This window comes from Aythya marila (genome assembly GCF_965140915.1).
Source record: "Aythya marila genome assembly, chromosome: 5".
In the NCBI taxonomy this organism is placed as follows: domain Eukaryota; kingdom Metazoa; phylum Chordata; class Aves; order Anseriformes; family Anatidae; genus Aythya; species Aythya marila.
The window spans coordinates 19,203,202-19,219,983 of record NC_139046.1 but is presented as its reverse complement, the minus strand read 5'-3'; the positions used below and the strand labels follow the sequence as shown (position 1 = coordinate 19,219,983).

Here is a 16,782-nt window from a genome sequence, read left to right as displayed (position 1 = left end):
TTATAAGTATAACTTAACTATTTTAATAAATCTTATATAGTGCATGGTTATATCATTTTATCCTTCGTTCAATTACATTAATGTACAGTGCATTATAGCATTATCTGCAGGCGGTACAAATATAACAGATGCACAGCTCAGTCATGTGGAAATTTTTAAAGTGACCTGCTATAAGGTTTACTGACACTCTTATTTTACAAAATGCTCCCCTGGCTCTTAGTTTCACGGAACTGTTGTGTACAATTCTATTAAAATCCCAAGTAAATATAATTCCATGTGATTCTATGTTTAACCTCATAGACAAAAACAAGAAAGGTATCATATTCCCAAGCTCACCATTTGTTTTTATTTTCATTTTAGAAACGATTCAGCTTCCTGTGCTTATAACACCAATAGTTTGCCAGTATTCACACCTGCTTCCCATCTCCACCCAAATCCGGAGCCAGGGCTTCTCAGGAGAATTGTCCTTATCATCCCTCCCTGACCAGGTGAGTGCCCTTTGCAAATTCCAGCCACTGTGGCAAGCCAGCAGCATTGTGACTGAAAAGATGATCCTCCTCTTCAAGCTACCTGCCTGCACCCTAATTCTGCTGGTGCTAACAATTAGCTATTTAACTATTAAGGAAAATATATCATCAATTGGAAACGTGGTTGGAAGAACTAAGCCAAAATTGAGAGATGCATCAGTATGCTCAGAGTTAGACCCCTGTTCCCCCACTGCTGCTTTGCATCTGCACAGCTTTTTTTCATTGAATGTGCAAGCGCAGGCCCAAATTATACAAAGACTTAGGTACATGCCTAGCCTTTCGAGGGGTTCTCTGTGAAGGAGGTGGGGACCTTTCACAGCACATAAAGGAAAGCACACATGTAAGGTGTGTAAGTCTTTGTGGAGTCTGGGCCTGAATCCCCATTCAGCCAAAGTAAACGTGAATGAGAGAAAGGCGAAGTCTTCCCGGTCTGTGAGCACTTCCTGTAGATGTGTTTGCTTTGGTATATTCTTACCAAGTTTGTAAGTAAAACGTAGACCTAAATACAGTGTGCCAAATGTGCTGTGGACAGGAAATCTATTACATGCTTGCTTGAGTTTTTAAAACTTTGAGTAAAATATTGATGCACAATCACTTGATTATATCTCGGACAGGAATATTTTTCCTCATCCCTATTTATAGATTGTAAGAGTAAGGGGATATTTCACTAGAAAGATATATACATATGCACATAACATTATTAAGAAAAATAGGAATTGAAGAACAGCAGCATCTACTAAATCAGATAACTTTTTTTGCATTTTTTTTCCTTGTGGCTACTCATTTTATATTAAAACAGCCATTCCAATTGTGTTTTGTTTTCTTATTTAGGAAGCATCTCAGATTATTCTTTGCAATGAAAATGCGAAGGTGAGGCAGAGTGTTGGACATCCAGAAAATGGCTTTGGGTGTGGCTAGGTGGGGAGCAAATGGTGGGGGCTTTTCTTCTTATCTGAGGCCTGGCTTTGGCAATTCTGCAGCTTTCAGATACAGGCTTCGTGCCAAGGTGAAGGGCTGCGCAGCTGCCCTGAGCCCCAGCCTCTGCGTAAGCAGGGATGATCAGGCTGAGCTCACCTATTTGCAGATTAAAATCACTTCAGTTGTCACTCAGATCCTGCTCTTTATTACGCAATGAAAGCTTATTTCCACTGTTCAAAGGCAGCACTAACTGGTACGTGTATTTAAAGAAGCAGCCCAGACTTATGTAATGTATGTTGCAATTCCAGAGGGCAGAGGGGGGCAGGAAGGGCACTGAACTGCCACTGAGCCTTTACTATTGGGCTGCAGGGGATATCTGCCACCAAGAAGGAAACAAAAGGTAGGGAAAAGACATATTTCCATAGCCCAGACTCTAAACATTCAGGCTGGCTTGTTCTGTGCAGCGTGCCGTGTCCTCCATCCCCGAGCCGTGCTGGCGAGGGGACCAGAAGCATGTGCAGCCATATGTTAAAAGCTCTGTGGGGTCCAGCCATTGTCCTACATTCAGACCCGTGTCAGTTCTGATCCACTCTGATCACATGCACATACAATTTCAGTATAAAATATATAGATATATATAAAAAAAAAGACTTCATGCAATATTAAAACACCTTTCCCAATGGGACATGGTCTTAATGTCTATCCTTATCAACAGTGTTCAAGGAATTGTCACTTTGATGGCAATTACACTGCTAAGTGTGGAGCACTGCTCTCTCTTGTCTGGACTGGGGATCATTGCTTTTGTTCCCTTTTTCTGCACTACTATGACTAATAGCTGAAAAAAAGCAGATAGATTTTAATTAGCAGAATCAATCCTCTCCTGGCGACGCTTCATAATTTCTTGGAGCTCTGTCTCCCCTCTGTTTTTCTAGAATGGAAACAAAACAGCAAGTTTGAATTTCGACTTCAAGCTGTGGTTAAATTATAATATTTAACTAATTCCATAAGAGTAGAATGAATATCAAAGGCAACAGTAAAAAGGCAGTCTTTAGTGGAGACAGGGTGATCCGCCTTACAGATTTGAGGCCGTTTTGCTTAAGAGAATTCTCAGTATTTTTAGGGTTGGGTTCATTTTTATTATTATTATTTTTAATTGTGTGTCTTAAAATGCATGTTTAAAGCACCATCTGACACTGCTGGTACAGGCATCCATTTGGGTGGGAGTTATCCAGAAAGCTACTTACCTCCAGTTGGTTTTTCTCCACCGTGATTTTACTGTACACTCTGTTTCCTTCATCACCACACACTTTCTTCAGCTCCTCTCTGTTCAGGGAGAAAAGCTGAGCTCCAGTAAGGATGCCAAGGTGTTCCACTGTCCTGGGGAGACACAAAACAAGGAGATAGTTGTGTTACACATGGCCTCTTGCCAAAGGTGAGGATTCAGAGATAACAGGGCTGAGAGCAGATGAAGTACAGCCCCTGCACCAGGACCTTTTCACATGCAAGGCCCTGGCGATGTGGCAGCTGTTGGGTAATGCGAGCTCTTGGAGGGGTTGACAGCAGGCTGGGAGGAGCGGGTGACACCAGTGTCACCCCAGCACCCAGTGTGTGTCCAGCCCCGTGGGTACTGCAGTGGTTTCATGCCAGTCACATCGCATTTGGGGAGTGATCCTCCAGCTTCTCATAGCACACTGCACAGAGCGTGAGTTGTAACTCGGGACCCTCGCCCACATGCAGCGTTTTGGTCTGTGTGGCTGGGGCAATTTGCTAGCCCTAGTTGAGGATTTGTCTCTTCCTCAGCCATACTTTAGGACAGTTTCTCCAGAGGTAGGCAGTCATGTGGAATTTGCAATTCAGAGCCTTTCAGGTTGTGGGGTTAGTTAGGGAGTTAATTATTTTTCCTCTAAGTTCAGTACTTTGAACTGGCTAAGTGAGGCCAGATGAGCAGCAGTGGAGGATGTTGTACAGCATCTGTGTCTCAGTTGTGTGGATGAGCAAGGCCCTTCCTTTATTTGCAGCTACTTGTGAGATCTTGCTGTACCGTAAGGCAGTGTATTTGATAGTATAGAGGAACAAAATGCATTTGATTTGTGCTGAATGTACTAGTTATATAGCCTACGTTTAATATGATTGAAATCTAGTTTGCAACACAGTCTCTGTAAGTAAATCCAGCTGAAATGTTGCAAGCTGCCTACCCAACTTCTTTTTCAATGAAGGACCAGCATTTCATATGGCAGCGATGCAGATCTTACCCTTTGCTGAATGACTTTGCCTCCAGCCAAGCTTTGACTTCTTCAGCACTGGATTCGAAGGTGAGGGGCACAAAAACTTCCTGAGGTTTTTCCACTTTGAAATTCCTGTGGGGAGGCTGAATTTTACTGTTTGTAATCTTCCTTATCAATTCATCATTCACTTCGTCCATATGATGCAGAAGTTCTGTGGAAACAAGGCAAACCTTTTAGAGCACAAGGTTAAGAGTGGGAGTGAAACCAAGTCTTCAGTCATGAGTCCAGTTAAATTAATATTTGCAGTGAAATTGTAACAAGCATCAGAATGTGGCTCAGCAATATTATTAATTTTGTAAACACACCAAAGGAAAGTGCTTACTTTTGTGTTTTAGTTCTAAAGAACAAGTTCAAGTACTTAATTAGAGCAATAGGTTTGCTCCAATTTGACATTTTTGATCTTCAAACTTCAATTAAGAACAGATGGGATACCACCATGGTTTTGGAGACTGGCAGACTGATGAAGCAGGATTTGCTTGCCTTTCCTCCCAAGCTTTTCAACTTCATTTGGATTTTGAAACCTTGCTTTTCTCTCTGGGAGAAACCTATATTTCTACAGTTTTTCTCCAGAATGATGGAGAGGAAAAATCACAAAAACAACAGCCAGATGCTCATCATCCGCACAGCAGCCACTGAATCTAAAAAGCTGCTTAAGAGTTTCATACAGTTTAACTGTCCCCCAGGATTTTGGCCTCAGATTTTGACCTCACTGCTTCAGCTATGTCCATTGGACTAGTCAGAGAGTCTTGGATCAACTGCTAGTGTTCCTAGGAAAAATGAAATTTCCATCCCTGATTATGCCCAGTATTAATAGAGCTGTGTAATTGCTAGAGGAAAGTGCATGGTGCCAGCCAGCAGACTCAACTGCCTCATTTAAAGCAAATCTCCAAATCTTGCTTAACTGAGCAGAGATTGGTCTGGTGTGAAAGAGGAGAGCTCACGTCTACAGAGGCACTTGCTTTTAGCCAGCAGGAGCTAGGCTACCCATTGAAAATTCTTGGTTAAAAGCACTTATTGGGGGAAAAGTGTATTATATTGGGTAAGATAATAGGATAAGGTTTTAATAAAGACATGTTCATTTTGCATGACTGGTATCTATAGCAGGTGCTTGTAAGGACCCATATTTTGACCTATTTTATATAAATAAATATATATATTCAAACTGATCTCTTGTTTCTCGTGTTTCTAACCTATCCTGTTCATCACACCTCATTCAAAGCACATAATCCTCCCCCCCCACACACACACCACCTAGCAGAAGTTTACTCAGTGGTGTAAAACACCTGATCTGGCGGTGCTGCCAAGCGGTGACAAGGGACTGACTCCCTGATGTCTTGCTCTGCTGTGGAGTTTTTGCTTTAGATCACCATCTTCCTGTTTTTGAGTTACTTAGTTCCCTTCAGAATACTGAAATAAGGAAACTGCCCTGCAAACTTTGCAGCAGAGAGTGGGGTGGTGGGGGAAACAGACCACATGAGACAGCAGCAGTCAGGGAGGCCTGACTATATGTTCTTGAGAACAGGTTCCCATTTTTCTATACCTCTGTGTTGCCATTTATTTTCCTTCCTATTGTCTCTTTGCTGTTACCCAATGTGGAAGGCCAAGCCTGGGATCACCGGAGTCTTGGTTTTGAGCTGTAGTCCTGCTCCCTCCACTTCTCAGTCCTCACTGCTACTTCTAATAAGTAATTCACCGACCTAAATTCTCAGCCCTCCAGCTTTTGCTGTGCAGCTAAATAGAAGTGGCAGGAAGCTTGAACTGGCAGTACGCTCATAAAACTCCAGTGACGCATCATCCAGTATCACTTTTTCCATGAAACTCTTTAGGACTGTGAGGAGAATAACTTGGTGTTATGAATAGATAGGTGTCTGTGATGCTGGTGTTGTGGGGTCTTCCCTCGTCCCAAAAGGGCTTCTGCTTTCAGGAGTCTGCAGAAGGTGAAAGAGGATGAACCCTGGCTGTGGCCCCCAGCAGCCGGTTTGCTACAAGCGTATGAAGGCAGTGAGGTGAGCAGGGCTCCTGGTATTTCTCATGTTCTGTGATCCTCTATGGCTTGTGCAGGGTGTGGGAGGGATGTGAGTCTGGTTTTGACAGATCTGGTGGCTGGGATTTCTCTGAAACCTTGTGAAGGAACATGCCAGGTGGGCACTGCGTGTGCGACAAGAGGAAGGGAAGCAAGAGAAAGGGCTTGGCCTGAATCGTATGGTCACTTAGACACACTTAAATCATGCTGGGGGTGAAAGGAAGCTCTCTCCTTGGGAAGAAGGGGAAGGTTAAGCTGATATTAAATCACCTTTTTGCCTGCCTTTTCTCAGGCTGCCTGGGAGCCCATGGCATGAGTCACTGAGCTCCTCAGGACTGCTCTGCTGGCTGCTGCACTATTGGAATTTCCTCTCTACATCACTGCCGGTCCCCTGCTTATCACTAAAAGGTGCAGCCACTCCTCGCACAAAGCCGTGTGCCAGGGGCCATGTGTTTGGGTAGGTCACTGCCTACATGCACACAGCAACCAAAAATAGTAAATAGAATTACTGCAAAAGTCAAGAGAGAAAGAAAACAGAACAGAGAGCATGCAAAAGCACATGTTCACAGGAACTTTTGAATTAAGTCCTGAAACACAAAGCCGCGGTGCCAAGCTCTTGGGCTGCCTGAGCCTGCTGTGAGCGCAGCGTGGGACACATACGTTCTTTGGCGTCCTGGGGAGAGTTGCGTGATAACATTTCACTTCCCCATTTATCCCCAGCATAGCTGGCCGGTAGCTTGTGAGTTGGGCTGGATGGTCCATAGCCTCTGGGGTTCATGTCTGCTTTGTACCTCTGGTTAGCCTAGATGATAAGAAAGAAAAGCAAGGTGTAAGATTTTCTTTGCTGTTTTTTATTTTATTTAACTTTTTGCCTTCCCCCAATGGTAACAAGGAGAGGGACAAATTGCTGTGTCCTCCCTGTGGCGATCTGGGACCCCTCAGCTGAGCCTCACGTGAACTCAGGAGGTGCTTGCTGTGTGGATCAGGTTTGACTCTGGGCTCTCATGGGAATTAACACAAACCAAAGCAAACGCTGAACATGGCATGAAGGCATTTATACCCCTATGAAGCATGTCATGCTCGCCACCTGGAGAGGTCTGGTTCTTAGAAAGATTCTAATACAAAAAGAAAACAAGCAGAAATCCCATTTGGAGCTATATATCCCATCAGTAACTGGATGTTGAGTGTGACTATTTCTAAGTGCCTGGAGCAGTCTGGAAAGAGGTTTCTGGTATTTTCGTGATTAAACTAGCAAGGCTTTTGTCCAGGCGCTTACTGGGGCACTTTATGTCTTGCCCAAACTGAGAAATACTGAAGTGGGGAAGCCATTCCATGCTTCCTTAGGGCGTTTGGAGCTCTCCACCTCCACATTTTTGCAATACAAAGTGCTTGAGAACTATATTCACTTAATACTCAGATGGTATTTCCATCTACCTCCACTCCAGCAGCTTGGTCCTGCTGCCAAACTGAACTGGATGAGAGAACTGTCAGTTTTTGATATAATCCCCAGTAAAAAAAAACTCCAGTATTTTGGTGGCAAAATTTGCTTTCATGGCTGCATTAGCTCTTTCATCTTGTTCACAGCACAGCCCTGAAACCAGCAGTTTCGCAACAGAAAGCGATAAACCTGAGGTTGAGAAGTGCGTGGGTTTGGGGGGAAGGCACTGGCAGAAGGTGGAACTATTTCAAGCCACCATAGCCAGCAGATGTTTGGGGACACCTCAGTGTCACCTTTTCTGGGTTTGGGATGACAACACGTGGTGCTAGGCTTGGGGTGGGTGTCCCTTTGAGTGAGGGTCTTGCTTCACAGCAGGCTGCTGCTGTCCCACACCCCTGCTTACCAGGTGCCACTGGCAGCAGGCAGTGTGCTTGGCATCTTGGAGCGGGAGAAAAGCACAAGGCTGCTGCATGGCAGGAGGAATAGGCTTTTTTCAGGGGTAGGGGGGGATAAATGTTGGGAAAATGTGGGAGTTTTATCGTAGGAGATGCAGGACCCCGGCTCATCTACTTGTGAAGGTTCACGCTGTCCCACACGTAGTATCCTAAGAAATCCAGGGAGGTCTAATTACAAGGTTATGGTCTGATTATGCCCTGCACCTGGCTATGGGATAAATATCACCTGAGTAGAGACCTGTTCGAGCTCTTCCAGTTTCACCTCATCCAGGATGTTATAAGGGACGTAACCAGCCTGCCCGCTCCGGTTGAGCAACTTCCACCACTGCTTATTTTCTTCCAATACCTGAGACAGAAAAATATACAATTTTGGTAGTGAAAACATCACATTTCTGGAATATATAAATGGTACACAGTGAAAAGAAACCAGGCACTAATGTGAAGTTGCCAGAATAACATCACTGGGGCCAGGAGCTGGCAAACAGATCTGTTGCACTCATTTGCAATTCAGGAGTGAAGCCTATCCTGCAAAGCATCTGAACCTACCCTAATGGTGAGAGGAGAGCACCTCCGGGGTGCTTAAGAACTCATAGTTCCTACTTATTTTACTTGTTTCCCCATCTTTTTTTTCTTTAATTTTCTTTTCCAGTGACTGATTTTGCATTCTCTTTTTGAATTAAAATAAAGTTAAAAGCAAGTCCTGCCAAAGGTGCTAGAGGGTTATCATATGACTTGATCATGTGTCATGTCATAACCATGATATGGCGAGATCACCCACTGTTGAGATATCTCCTATTGCACCTGTCCCCCTGCTCCTTTCAGCAGGCTTGTTTTTAAGCAGAAATATTTATTTATTTATTTATTTATTTTTAAGTAATCACTTTGTGGTAAGCAATCTCCCTGGAATGGGTGAGCTTTGCTGGTAGCTACAGTTTGAACTTTTTGAAGTCTTCGCCTCAAATCTGAGGTCCATTATGGTTAGCGCATAGACCAAGTTGTGTCCTACCTTCTCCAGTGGTGCAGCAAGAGAGAAATTACGAGAAAGGATTATTTTGTAGAAAAGAATTCCCATTTTTGGGGACAGGAAGGGGAGATGATAATGAGCATAGGCCTGGTAAGTGCATGAGCAGTGTACTACAATGACTCATTTTCTTTCCTCCTTCCAACTTAAGAAAAGATGCTACTGACGTGTTTCAGCTGAGCAAAGGACACAAAGCATAGTGAGCTCTAGATTTGAACAAAGCTTTCTTGCTGCTCAGAAAATACCAAGCAAAAATGAGCTGGCACTTGGCAGTACCTTGAGATCTCTCTGCTGTTCCTAGAAAGGGAAGTAGGGTCCACCTCTTTCCTGAGCACATTCGCTTACCTCCAGGACTTCATCCTTAAGCACTGAGAGTTCATTGGCATTTCGCGCAGTGAAATCATAGCGGATTTTGGCATATCTCTTCGGCAGGGCCATTCCCTGTGCCTCAAAATTCCTGCAGGAGGAAAAAAAAGGACTGATAATGGAGGCCAATTGAACAACTAAGGCATTATAGAGCCACTGGCAAAAAGCAGGTGGTGATGGTTGTGTGACATTGGTGTCGTTGGTGATGCTGAGGCTGCTGCTTTCAGGTGGGAGGAAAAGGCTTCTTCCCCTGTCAATTGCTTTTCTGCTGCAGAAAGGACTGAGGAGACTGACAAAGCCTACCCCTTGTGAAAAATGTTTGTGAAACAGTCGTATCCCGATAAGTGGAAATGACTGTCTTTGTGCCAGGGCAGTGGAGAAGGAAGCACCAAAGTTGGGAGAAGGGTGTCAAACATGAGCACAGGTTGAACTGACTGGAAATCTGTGGGCTTTTTCATCAGGCAGTGCTGAGCTACTGAAACAGAATTCCACAGGTTCACAGGAAAAGTGAGTTTGAATCTAATATACACTCGATGTGGGGAGGAATGTGTTCAAGTGTTTTGCTTGGAAATTTTTGACACAAGAATTAATGGCTTTCAGTGTTAAACCAGCTTTTCGTTTGGAGAGGGAGATGAAATAAATATGTTAGATTGTCAAACGTGGAGATCTGAAATACAAGATTTTGTTTGGTCCAAACTGAAATGTTTGGGGTTTTACGTTTTGTTTTGTTTTGTTTTGCCTGGCTTAGGAAAAATTTGCATATCTCATCTTTTTCTTCTCCAGCTAGGATGGGAGCTCCTATTATTTTTTAGTTCCAAAAACATTTGCAGTATGGAAAAACCATCTTGTCTAGTTGCATAAGTGTATGCAGGAACTATTTTAGTGCACCTTCTGTGGATCTTTCTGCTTAGGACTTGCAACCAGCTGCACAATGCAGAAGAGTCCCAGGTGCCCGTATCCACAGTGAGCATGCCAACAGGATGTGAGATTCTCCTCCAGTGGAGCTACAGCAGTTTATATCAAGGTCGGTGTAACTCAGTGAAGGCAGTGCTTCCAGCACCACTAGCAACTATGTTTTTTTAGTGTTATGTTTTTCTGTTCCTGAGTTCTTGGTTTTGGTCAGTGATTTGTGGATCTTGGTTTGGTGTAGGATCTGTGGAAACTCTGTTGTTTGCAGACTACCCCTGAGGCATCTGTAAAACCTGACTTTGAAAAGCAAGTCCATTATGTTTAGTTTTAGTTCGTTTTGCTGTCTTCATTAGGTAGCTTTTGGTGGCCTGAAAATATTGAAACCATTGGCTCAGTGGTTTAATAACACGCATTGTCTTTAGTTCACTTCATTTGGGACAGCACTCGGTCTACTCACAGCCACGTGCACTACAGACGTTTGGAGCAGACTTTCAGACAGAGTGAATCCACCTGTCAAGAAGGGGAGTGGTGGCAGTGCCTGAAGGCAGGGAGGGGGGCAAAAAGCCTGAGTTATGTAGAAATTACTTCTTTTGTAGCATTCCAGAAGGTAAATGAGTCACGAGAAAAGGGGACAGTTGGAGGAGTACTAGGATAATGTGCATTCTGCGTGCACCTAGGTTTTACACGAGAGACATTTGCTGGCCATTGTAATATTGCTTGGGGCTTTCGTGACGCTTCTCTGCAGCCCAAAGCCCTGGTTTAGCTAATAATACTGATGCATGGGTACTTTTGCTAATATAGGGTCTCTCGGTTAGAAAAGTAGTTCAAACTACCCAGAAGACGGCATGAATACAGCAGGAAGTGTGGCTGTCCCAGGACTGTGATCTTGGCAAACAACTGGGCAGACTTGGTTGAAGTCCGCTCTGGGCTGAAGAGGCATGGAAGAACATTCTCCATTTTAGTATCTGCCTCAGTGCCATTAGCTTTGCTGTTTTTTCTTAAATGTAACACAAGGGAAAGTTGCTGTTGTTAGTCTGAAAGGTGGGTAAAAAGGTCAAACACCTGTTCCAGGAGGAAGGACATCCTCCTATTCTTCCATGAGCTCATGCTGCAGTTAGGCTGGGTGGTGTCTCAGGGTCACCTTGGTAAAATGGCACGCTGCTAATTCGTATTCCAGAACTCGATACTACTATTTATCATTTCCCTCTGCTGAGACTAACAGATGAAAATATTTCTTATGCAAATATCTACCAGTCACTTAAGATGGGTTTAAATTTCTCATGTAAACTAATTTCTTATTTTTCATAACATCACCAAGAAAAATGGAATTGGAGAAGAGAATTTGTTTCTGTAATTCTGTCTCCACTCAGCACACTGTATCTCTACCGTTTTATGTCCGACCAGGAACTTTGTTGGGGAAAATGGGAAGAATAAGTTGTTTTGCTGATACAACTGGATTTGAGGATTTTGCTGTGAATTTGAGCTTTTTGTAATAGCAGTAGAGCTCATAAATCTTTTGGATTAAAATATGAAAACATGAAACAAACAGTCTGTCTTGCAGCTGTTTTCCAGTCTAGTGCTGGCTCTGGAAAAGTCCATGGTTAACTGCTTTGCTGTGTCTGGATATCAAGTCTTTAAAATTTCATGGATCATTAGTGTAATCTGGGCCTGTTCTTGGACAGAGGGTAAGGCAATTCAGAACTCCATGTCGAATCGCTGCAATGTGGAGTGGCAGAGAATTCATTTGTCCTTTTGGAAGAGTTTGAAACTCAGAGGTCTTAGGAAAAATCCAAAGGCACATGCTCTTTAATTTCACTTTGGTGGGCTGATGTTCTGAAACAATAAACTGGTAGACTAATGAAGTCAGCCAATATTTTTGCCTCTTATGGTGGAAAACACATGTAACCCATTTCTCGTAGACCTGCTGATGATTAAAAGCAGACAGCTTGTCTGATCTTGGAGTTCTCTTGATCTTGTTAACAAATCTGAATTAATAATGGCAGAGAGCAATCTGCCAGGATGCCAAATCATCCTGGTATCACGATGTGGTGCAGTGGGTGTTATGAGGTTACCGAGGGGAGCCGAGGCACCATTTTGGTGCTGGTACCTTACCTATTTACATGCTGAGTTACATTCTGCTTAAAGGCATCCACAGCTTGTGTCTGATCGGCTGTCTGGCCGCGTTTGAGTGAGGAGTTACGGTAAGGATATCCGTTGGCTGATGATAGCTGGAAAGGTAAACGTGGTGTCAGTGTTACCAGGAAAGGGGAAAACTGCATCAAAGAGAAAGGAAGGTGATGAATCTGGCCTTATTTTCTTTCTGTATTTAACTGGAGTGAGCAGTTCCAACCGAATTTTGAGGTGACTATTTGTTACACGCCACGGCAAACTCCATGGTCGCACAGAGAAGTCAGACCAGGATTGGAGGAAGCTGCCAGAAGTGCCTGACAGCTTTGCTCTCTCTGCAGTGCTGCTGGGTTCCCCTGGTGCCAGCTCCAGAGGCCAGAGAAAATAGCTGCAGGCTGGGCAGATCCCTCTCACTCTAAAAAGGGGAGAGGAGATGGAGGGTGAAAGGAAGAAAGGATGGTTGGGAGCATGAGACTAACCTCTTCTTGCAAGTGTCCGATGTCTATTTCCCAGGGAGCTCCGCGGAAGATTTCTATGGGTGGTTCCCAGCCGTTGCGGAATTTGGGGATGTAGGTGGGAATGTTTGCTTCTCGGGGCCATTCAGCTCTAGGACATGAAGCAGGGAACATGGGGAATATGTGGTGAGCCTCACAAAGAGCGTTTGTTGGAAAGCATCCAGTACTGCTTGTCAGGGAGAGGCAGGGGCATCAGAGCATCCCTCTGACATGATCATAAAATCAAGCATCCCCTTTGCCTTTCTTAAGAGCTTGGGGAGCCTGGTGAGACAGCAGCTCTGTCCTCACCTGGATCTGGTCCATGTCTCTCCCAGCGAGTCCCAGAGGCTTATTTCTTTTGGTGTCAGGTGTCCTCTGAGGAAATCTGTGGCATCTTTAGACAGAAGCGGGCTGACGACAGACCTGGCAAGCTCAGGGCCAGCACAGCTATTGACGATCTAGATTACAGACAAACACAAATATGAGAGATATTGCAGGGAAAGTTCCAAATATCATAGCAGCACACATACAAGAAGAGAAATCTAAGACAGAAAAATCAGTCACTCTGATCATTTGGAGTCCCTGTCCCTGCCCACTCCAAAGGAAGCCAATATACCTTCCATGGCAAGTACCGCTAAAACCAGACTAATTCATATCAGACTCGCACTTCCAAAGCTCTCCTCTGTGCCTTCATATGTAAGGGTGAGGTTTTACGACACAGATGAACTAAATTAATGGTTTGCTGCTACCTAAAAGGAATGCTGTATTCCCTCAGAATCCCCTTTCTATCCTTGCACTGTACTGTATTTGATTAGCAGATTAATTAAAAACAAACAACAAACAAATAAAACCAGTCAAATAAGGCAAATAATTCTTGGCTAAGTTCTCTATGGAATAAAATGAAAGCCAGAGGGCAACCCTTCATGCCAAGGGATGGCCTGACTCCTGTTGGCAGCAGCTAATTTTTGGATCAGTTTAGTTGTCTCAAGAAACATCAGTCTAAATCTTTGCATAACACAGGAATTTTTCTACTGGAGTCAAAGCAGGGTTTAATCTAAAAAATAGCCATTGTTGGAGACAGGATCACAAACTGCCACATTAAAAAATGGAAAATTGCTTGGTATTTCTGTGTCACTTCTGGCTTCTTTTTCAAGCTGGGATTCCCGCATCTTCCTTTTAGTGCAAATACTGAGCCATGTTTACCTGAAGGCAGATTCCCAACAAGAACCAGAAGTTGGCTTGCACTGCTCACAGTAATTCTTTATTAATGTGGTGGAAAGATTTGTATTTGCTAGGGTTTATGTGTTTAATTCAAGCTGGGTATCAGATCAGAGACCAGAAACACTGACGTTGTTGCTTCTGGACTTTACTGAGACAGCTTTGGGCAGTTTTGAGCAGGCTGCTGGCTCTTCTGCATAATTTAGCTGCCCATAAGTGCAAAAGCAGCATTAGAAATAAAAAGTGAATTCACAGCAAAACCCATGAGTTAGGCTTACCAGTTCCAGTGGCCCAAATAGGAAATGCACCAACTCTGAAGCGCTTGGGTTCTGGATGTGCTTTCTCAGTTTGGCCTAAAAAGATAAAGGAAAATCCAGTTTAATCCTAACCTGGTTTTGGCTCCTCTTCTGTGACATGGAGGGATTGCTGCTGACTGATACTTGGTAGAGTTAATAATACAGCCTGAAAATAAAGGGAACTTTTAACAGTGTTCTTGAAATCAGGAAAGAAAACTAAGTGACGGGGGAGTAGGAATCATTCAATTTTCTATCATTTTGATTTTGTGTTCATTTCTAACAGCCTTTACTTTCAGATGGGGTGGAGTACCTACTCTATTAAAAGTCAGTCCCTTTGACTATTTTGAGCAGAAACAGAAAACCTTGGTTTACTTTGAAAAACCTTAGGGAGGAAGGGCCAGGCCTGTTGCTTCTGACTTTTGCGAAGCTGAAAGTATCATTAGTTGCTGGGAACAAATACAACAGAGCGAGTGTTTTGCCTTCTTCAGCAAGGTCTTGCCTGCAGCACCTGGAGCTGCCCTGGCCCCTGGGACATGTGGTGTTTGGAGGAGTTGCTGCTGGAATGAAGGAACAAATGGTTTGGGTTACCTGGTTGTAGGAACTGAGCTGAGGTGAGAAACCGCTTCAAGTTGTGCTTCCTTTCTACTGTATCTTGTGTCCTGTGCTATTGGCATTGCTGCAATGGAAAACAGCCCCCTTCCCCTGCCGAAATGCGAGGCCTGGTCATTTCAAATGCTGGTGATTAAGCATTAATGCAGAGCGGAAAGCGTGAAATAATTGATGGCAACGAGGTGCCTAAAGGAAGTGGCACTTTGCAAGGATGCAGGCACAGGGGAGGTGACAGCACGGGGCAGATACACTGCTGCTCCACCGCTGATTCCTCCCTCGCCTTCTTAGATTCCCCAGCCTCTCACCTCTTCTTTGTGGGTTTGTGGACCAAGGCTGGATTGCAGGGATAGCCAGAACATGTGGCTGAATTTCCTATGTGTTAGCTCCCATGCTGCTCTTGGGGGAGCAGCTGCAATGCTGAGCTTGGCAGGGCCGCGCATCAGTGGGACACCAACCCTGGCATGCCATGCCTAAGGGTTTGGCTGACCCCACAGCCCCAGTGTATCCATCTCAGCTGTGCGAGTGATCAGAAAGGGCTGGGATGCAACAGCAATCATTTCGTGATGCTTGGAGAATCCTCAGCTTCCTCTGCAGAGCAGCCTTTGCATCAGGATGTGGATGCGTGGCATGGCCCTAGCAGGGCGCCTGATCGGTTTGTGTGGTAGCAGTTGTTGCTGGCCAATGCTGCCACCTCCATTACTCAGTTCTGGTCCTGAGCGAGCAAAAATATGTGAATGCTCGCTTCTAAAGGAAAAGGTTGCAGCTTGGTGTCCTGCCTTAGGCTTGTTTACAGTCTCTGTGGTTTCCTTACTACTAACGTCTCAGGAAGGATCTTGTTCACTGGGCAAGTTTGGTCAGAGCTGACAATTTCCTTCTGGCTCATTACCCTCCTGGTCTCACACACTTAACTAAGCAGAGCTGGGAACATGTCTGTGCTCCAGCTTTTCATCCCCTTCTCGACATCTCCCAGTGCAGCTCCTCCAGGGGAGAAACAGTGGAGGATCCAGGAACCTTGGGACAATGAGGGGCATCAGCTATGGATACCCAGAGACAAGCCAGGACCCTGGCTGAGCAGCTTCACTGCTGCTCTTTAGACAGGACCAGGTGAGAGCAATTTAAAGTAGATAAGACTTTTTTTTTTCTTTTTTTTCTTTTTTCTTTTTTAATATTTACAGTTCTGGTTTGTGCCTCAGAAGGTTAACAGGGATTAGAGCTCTCACAAAATTACGCAGATTTTCAAAGGCCACAAGCAAAAGTGAGTATCACAAGTGGAGACGCTTGTATAAGCCTTTGCACAGCTGTCAGCACAGAGGGCACACACTGGTTCTTGAATCTGCAAGCCCACAACTTCACAAGTGCTCTAAGCCAGGATTGCATCAGAAGGGAGCTGCTGGCACTGCAGGGCCCCAGCTGCTCAGTCCTTCCTGTGCTGCCGTTCCCTGCGGGAACAAGTGCTCTGCAGCTGCAGGGTGAGCCTGGTTAGGGAACTGGTCTGACCTGAGCATTGCCAAAAGGAATTGGTTGGTTTTCATGTGTATGATCTCTTCAGCCATGTGCCGGGGCACAACTGCTCGGCCTGGCATAGAGAGAAAGGAGGCACAGGGAGATGGAGAGGAACAGTTGGCTCCTTCCAGCAGCACAGCTGCACCTCCACTCACAGCGTTTGTGGAATGGGTCCTAGTGCTGCGTGGGCACCACAGTGCTGGCTTTTGCACAGGCAGCAGGAAGGCGCTTGCATTTTTCAGATGTGGACTTTAGGCTTCTAGTTTCAGTTTAACAACTTGGCCCAAGAAACCTGCACAAGCCTCGCAGTGTTTGGTTTGTGGTTGCTTCTGGCAGAGGAATCTGGAATTCACACCTTTGTCCCTTGACAGTGTTTTTCAGTACGAATTTCACTTTAAATGCTTAGTACAGCAGTATATGGGAAACAGCTCTACCCATGTATAAGACAAAAATATCCTCCGTGTCTTACCAAGAGGTTAAAAGCCAGTTTGATTTTCTGGAAGCAGTCGATGAACTCAGCCTCGCTCGGGGGTCTTGCTCGAAGAGTCAGCATGCCCTCTTTTATAAAAAGGTGGAGAGAAAGGCACTTTAAT

The 16,782-nt window shown here is 44.6% G+C and overlaps 1 protein-coding gene across 2 annotated transcripts in view; it reads right to left on the bottom strand.

The window, feature by feature from the left end:
• The window catches only part of EPS8L2 (EPS8 signaling adaptor L2), a 61,693-nt gene continuing 44,911 nt past the window's right edge, over positions 1-16,782 (bottom strand). For both annotated transcript variants that reach the window (XM_082761528.1, XM_082761529.1), the window contains 11 exons: positions 16,659-16,747; positions 14,060-14,134; positions 12,873-13,021; positions 12,549-12,675; positions 12,055-12,170; positions 9,013-9,124; positions 7,885-7,992; positions 6,414-6,555; positions 3,698-3,881; positions 2,690-2,822; positions 1-2,373 (listed from right to left, as the gene is read on the bottom strand). In XM_082761528.1, coding sequence (XP_082617654.1) covers positions 2,302-2,373; positions 2,690-2,822; positions 3,698-3,881; positions 6,414-6,555; positions 7,885-7,992; positions 9,013-9,124; positions 12,055-12,170; positions 12,549-12,675; positions 12,873-13,021; positions 14,060-14,134; positions 16,659-16,747 — 1,307 coding nt within the window. In that variant the 3' untranslated portion in view covers positions 1-2,301. The remainder of the gene's footprint in view (positions 2,374-2,689; positions 2,823-3,697; positions 3,882-6,413; positions 6,556-7,884; positions 7,993-9,012; positions 9,125-12,054; positions 12,171-12,548; positions 12,676-12,872; positions 13,022-14,059; positions 14,135-16,658; positions 16,748-16,782) is intronic.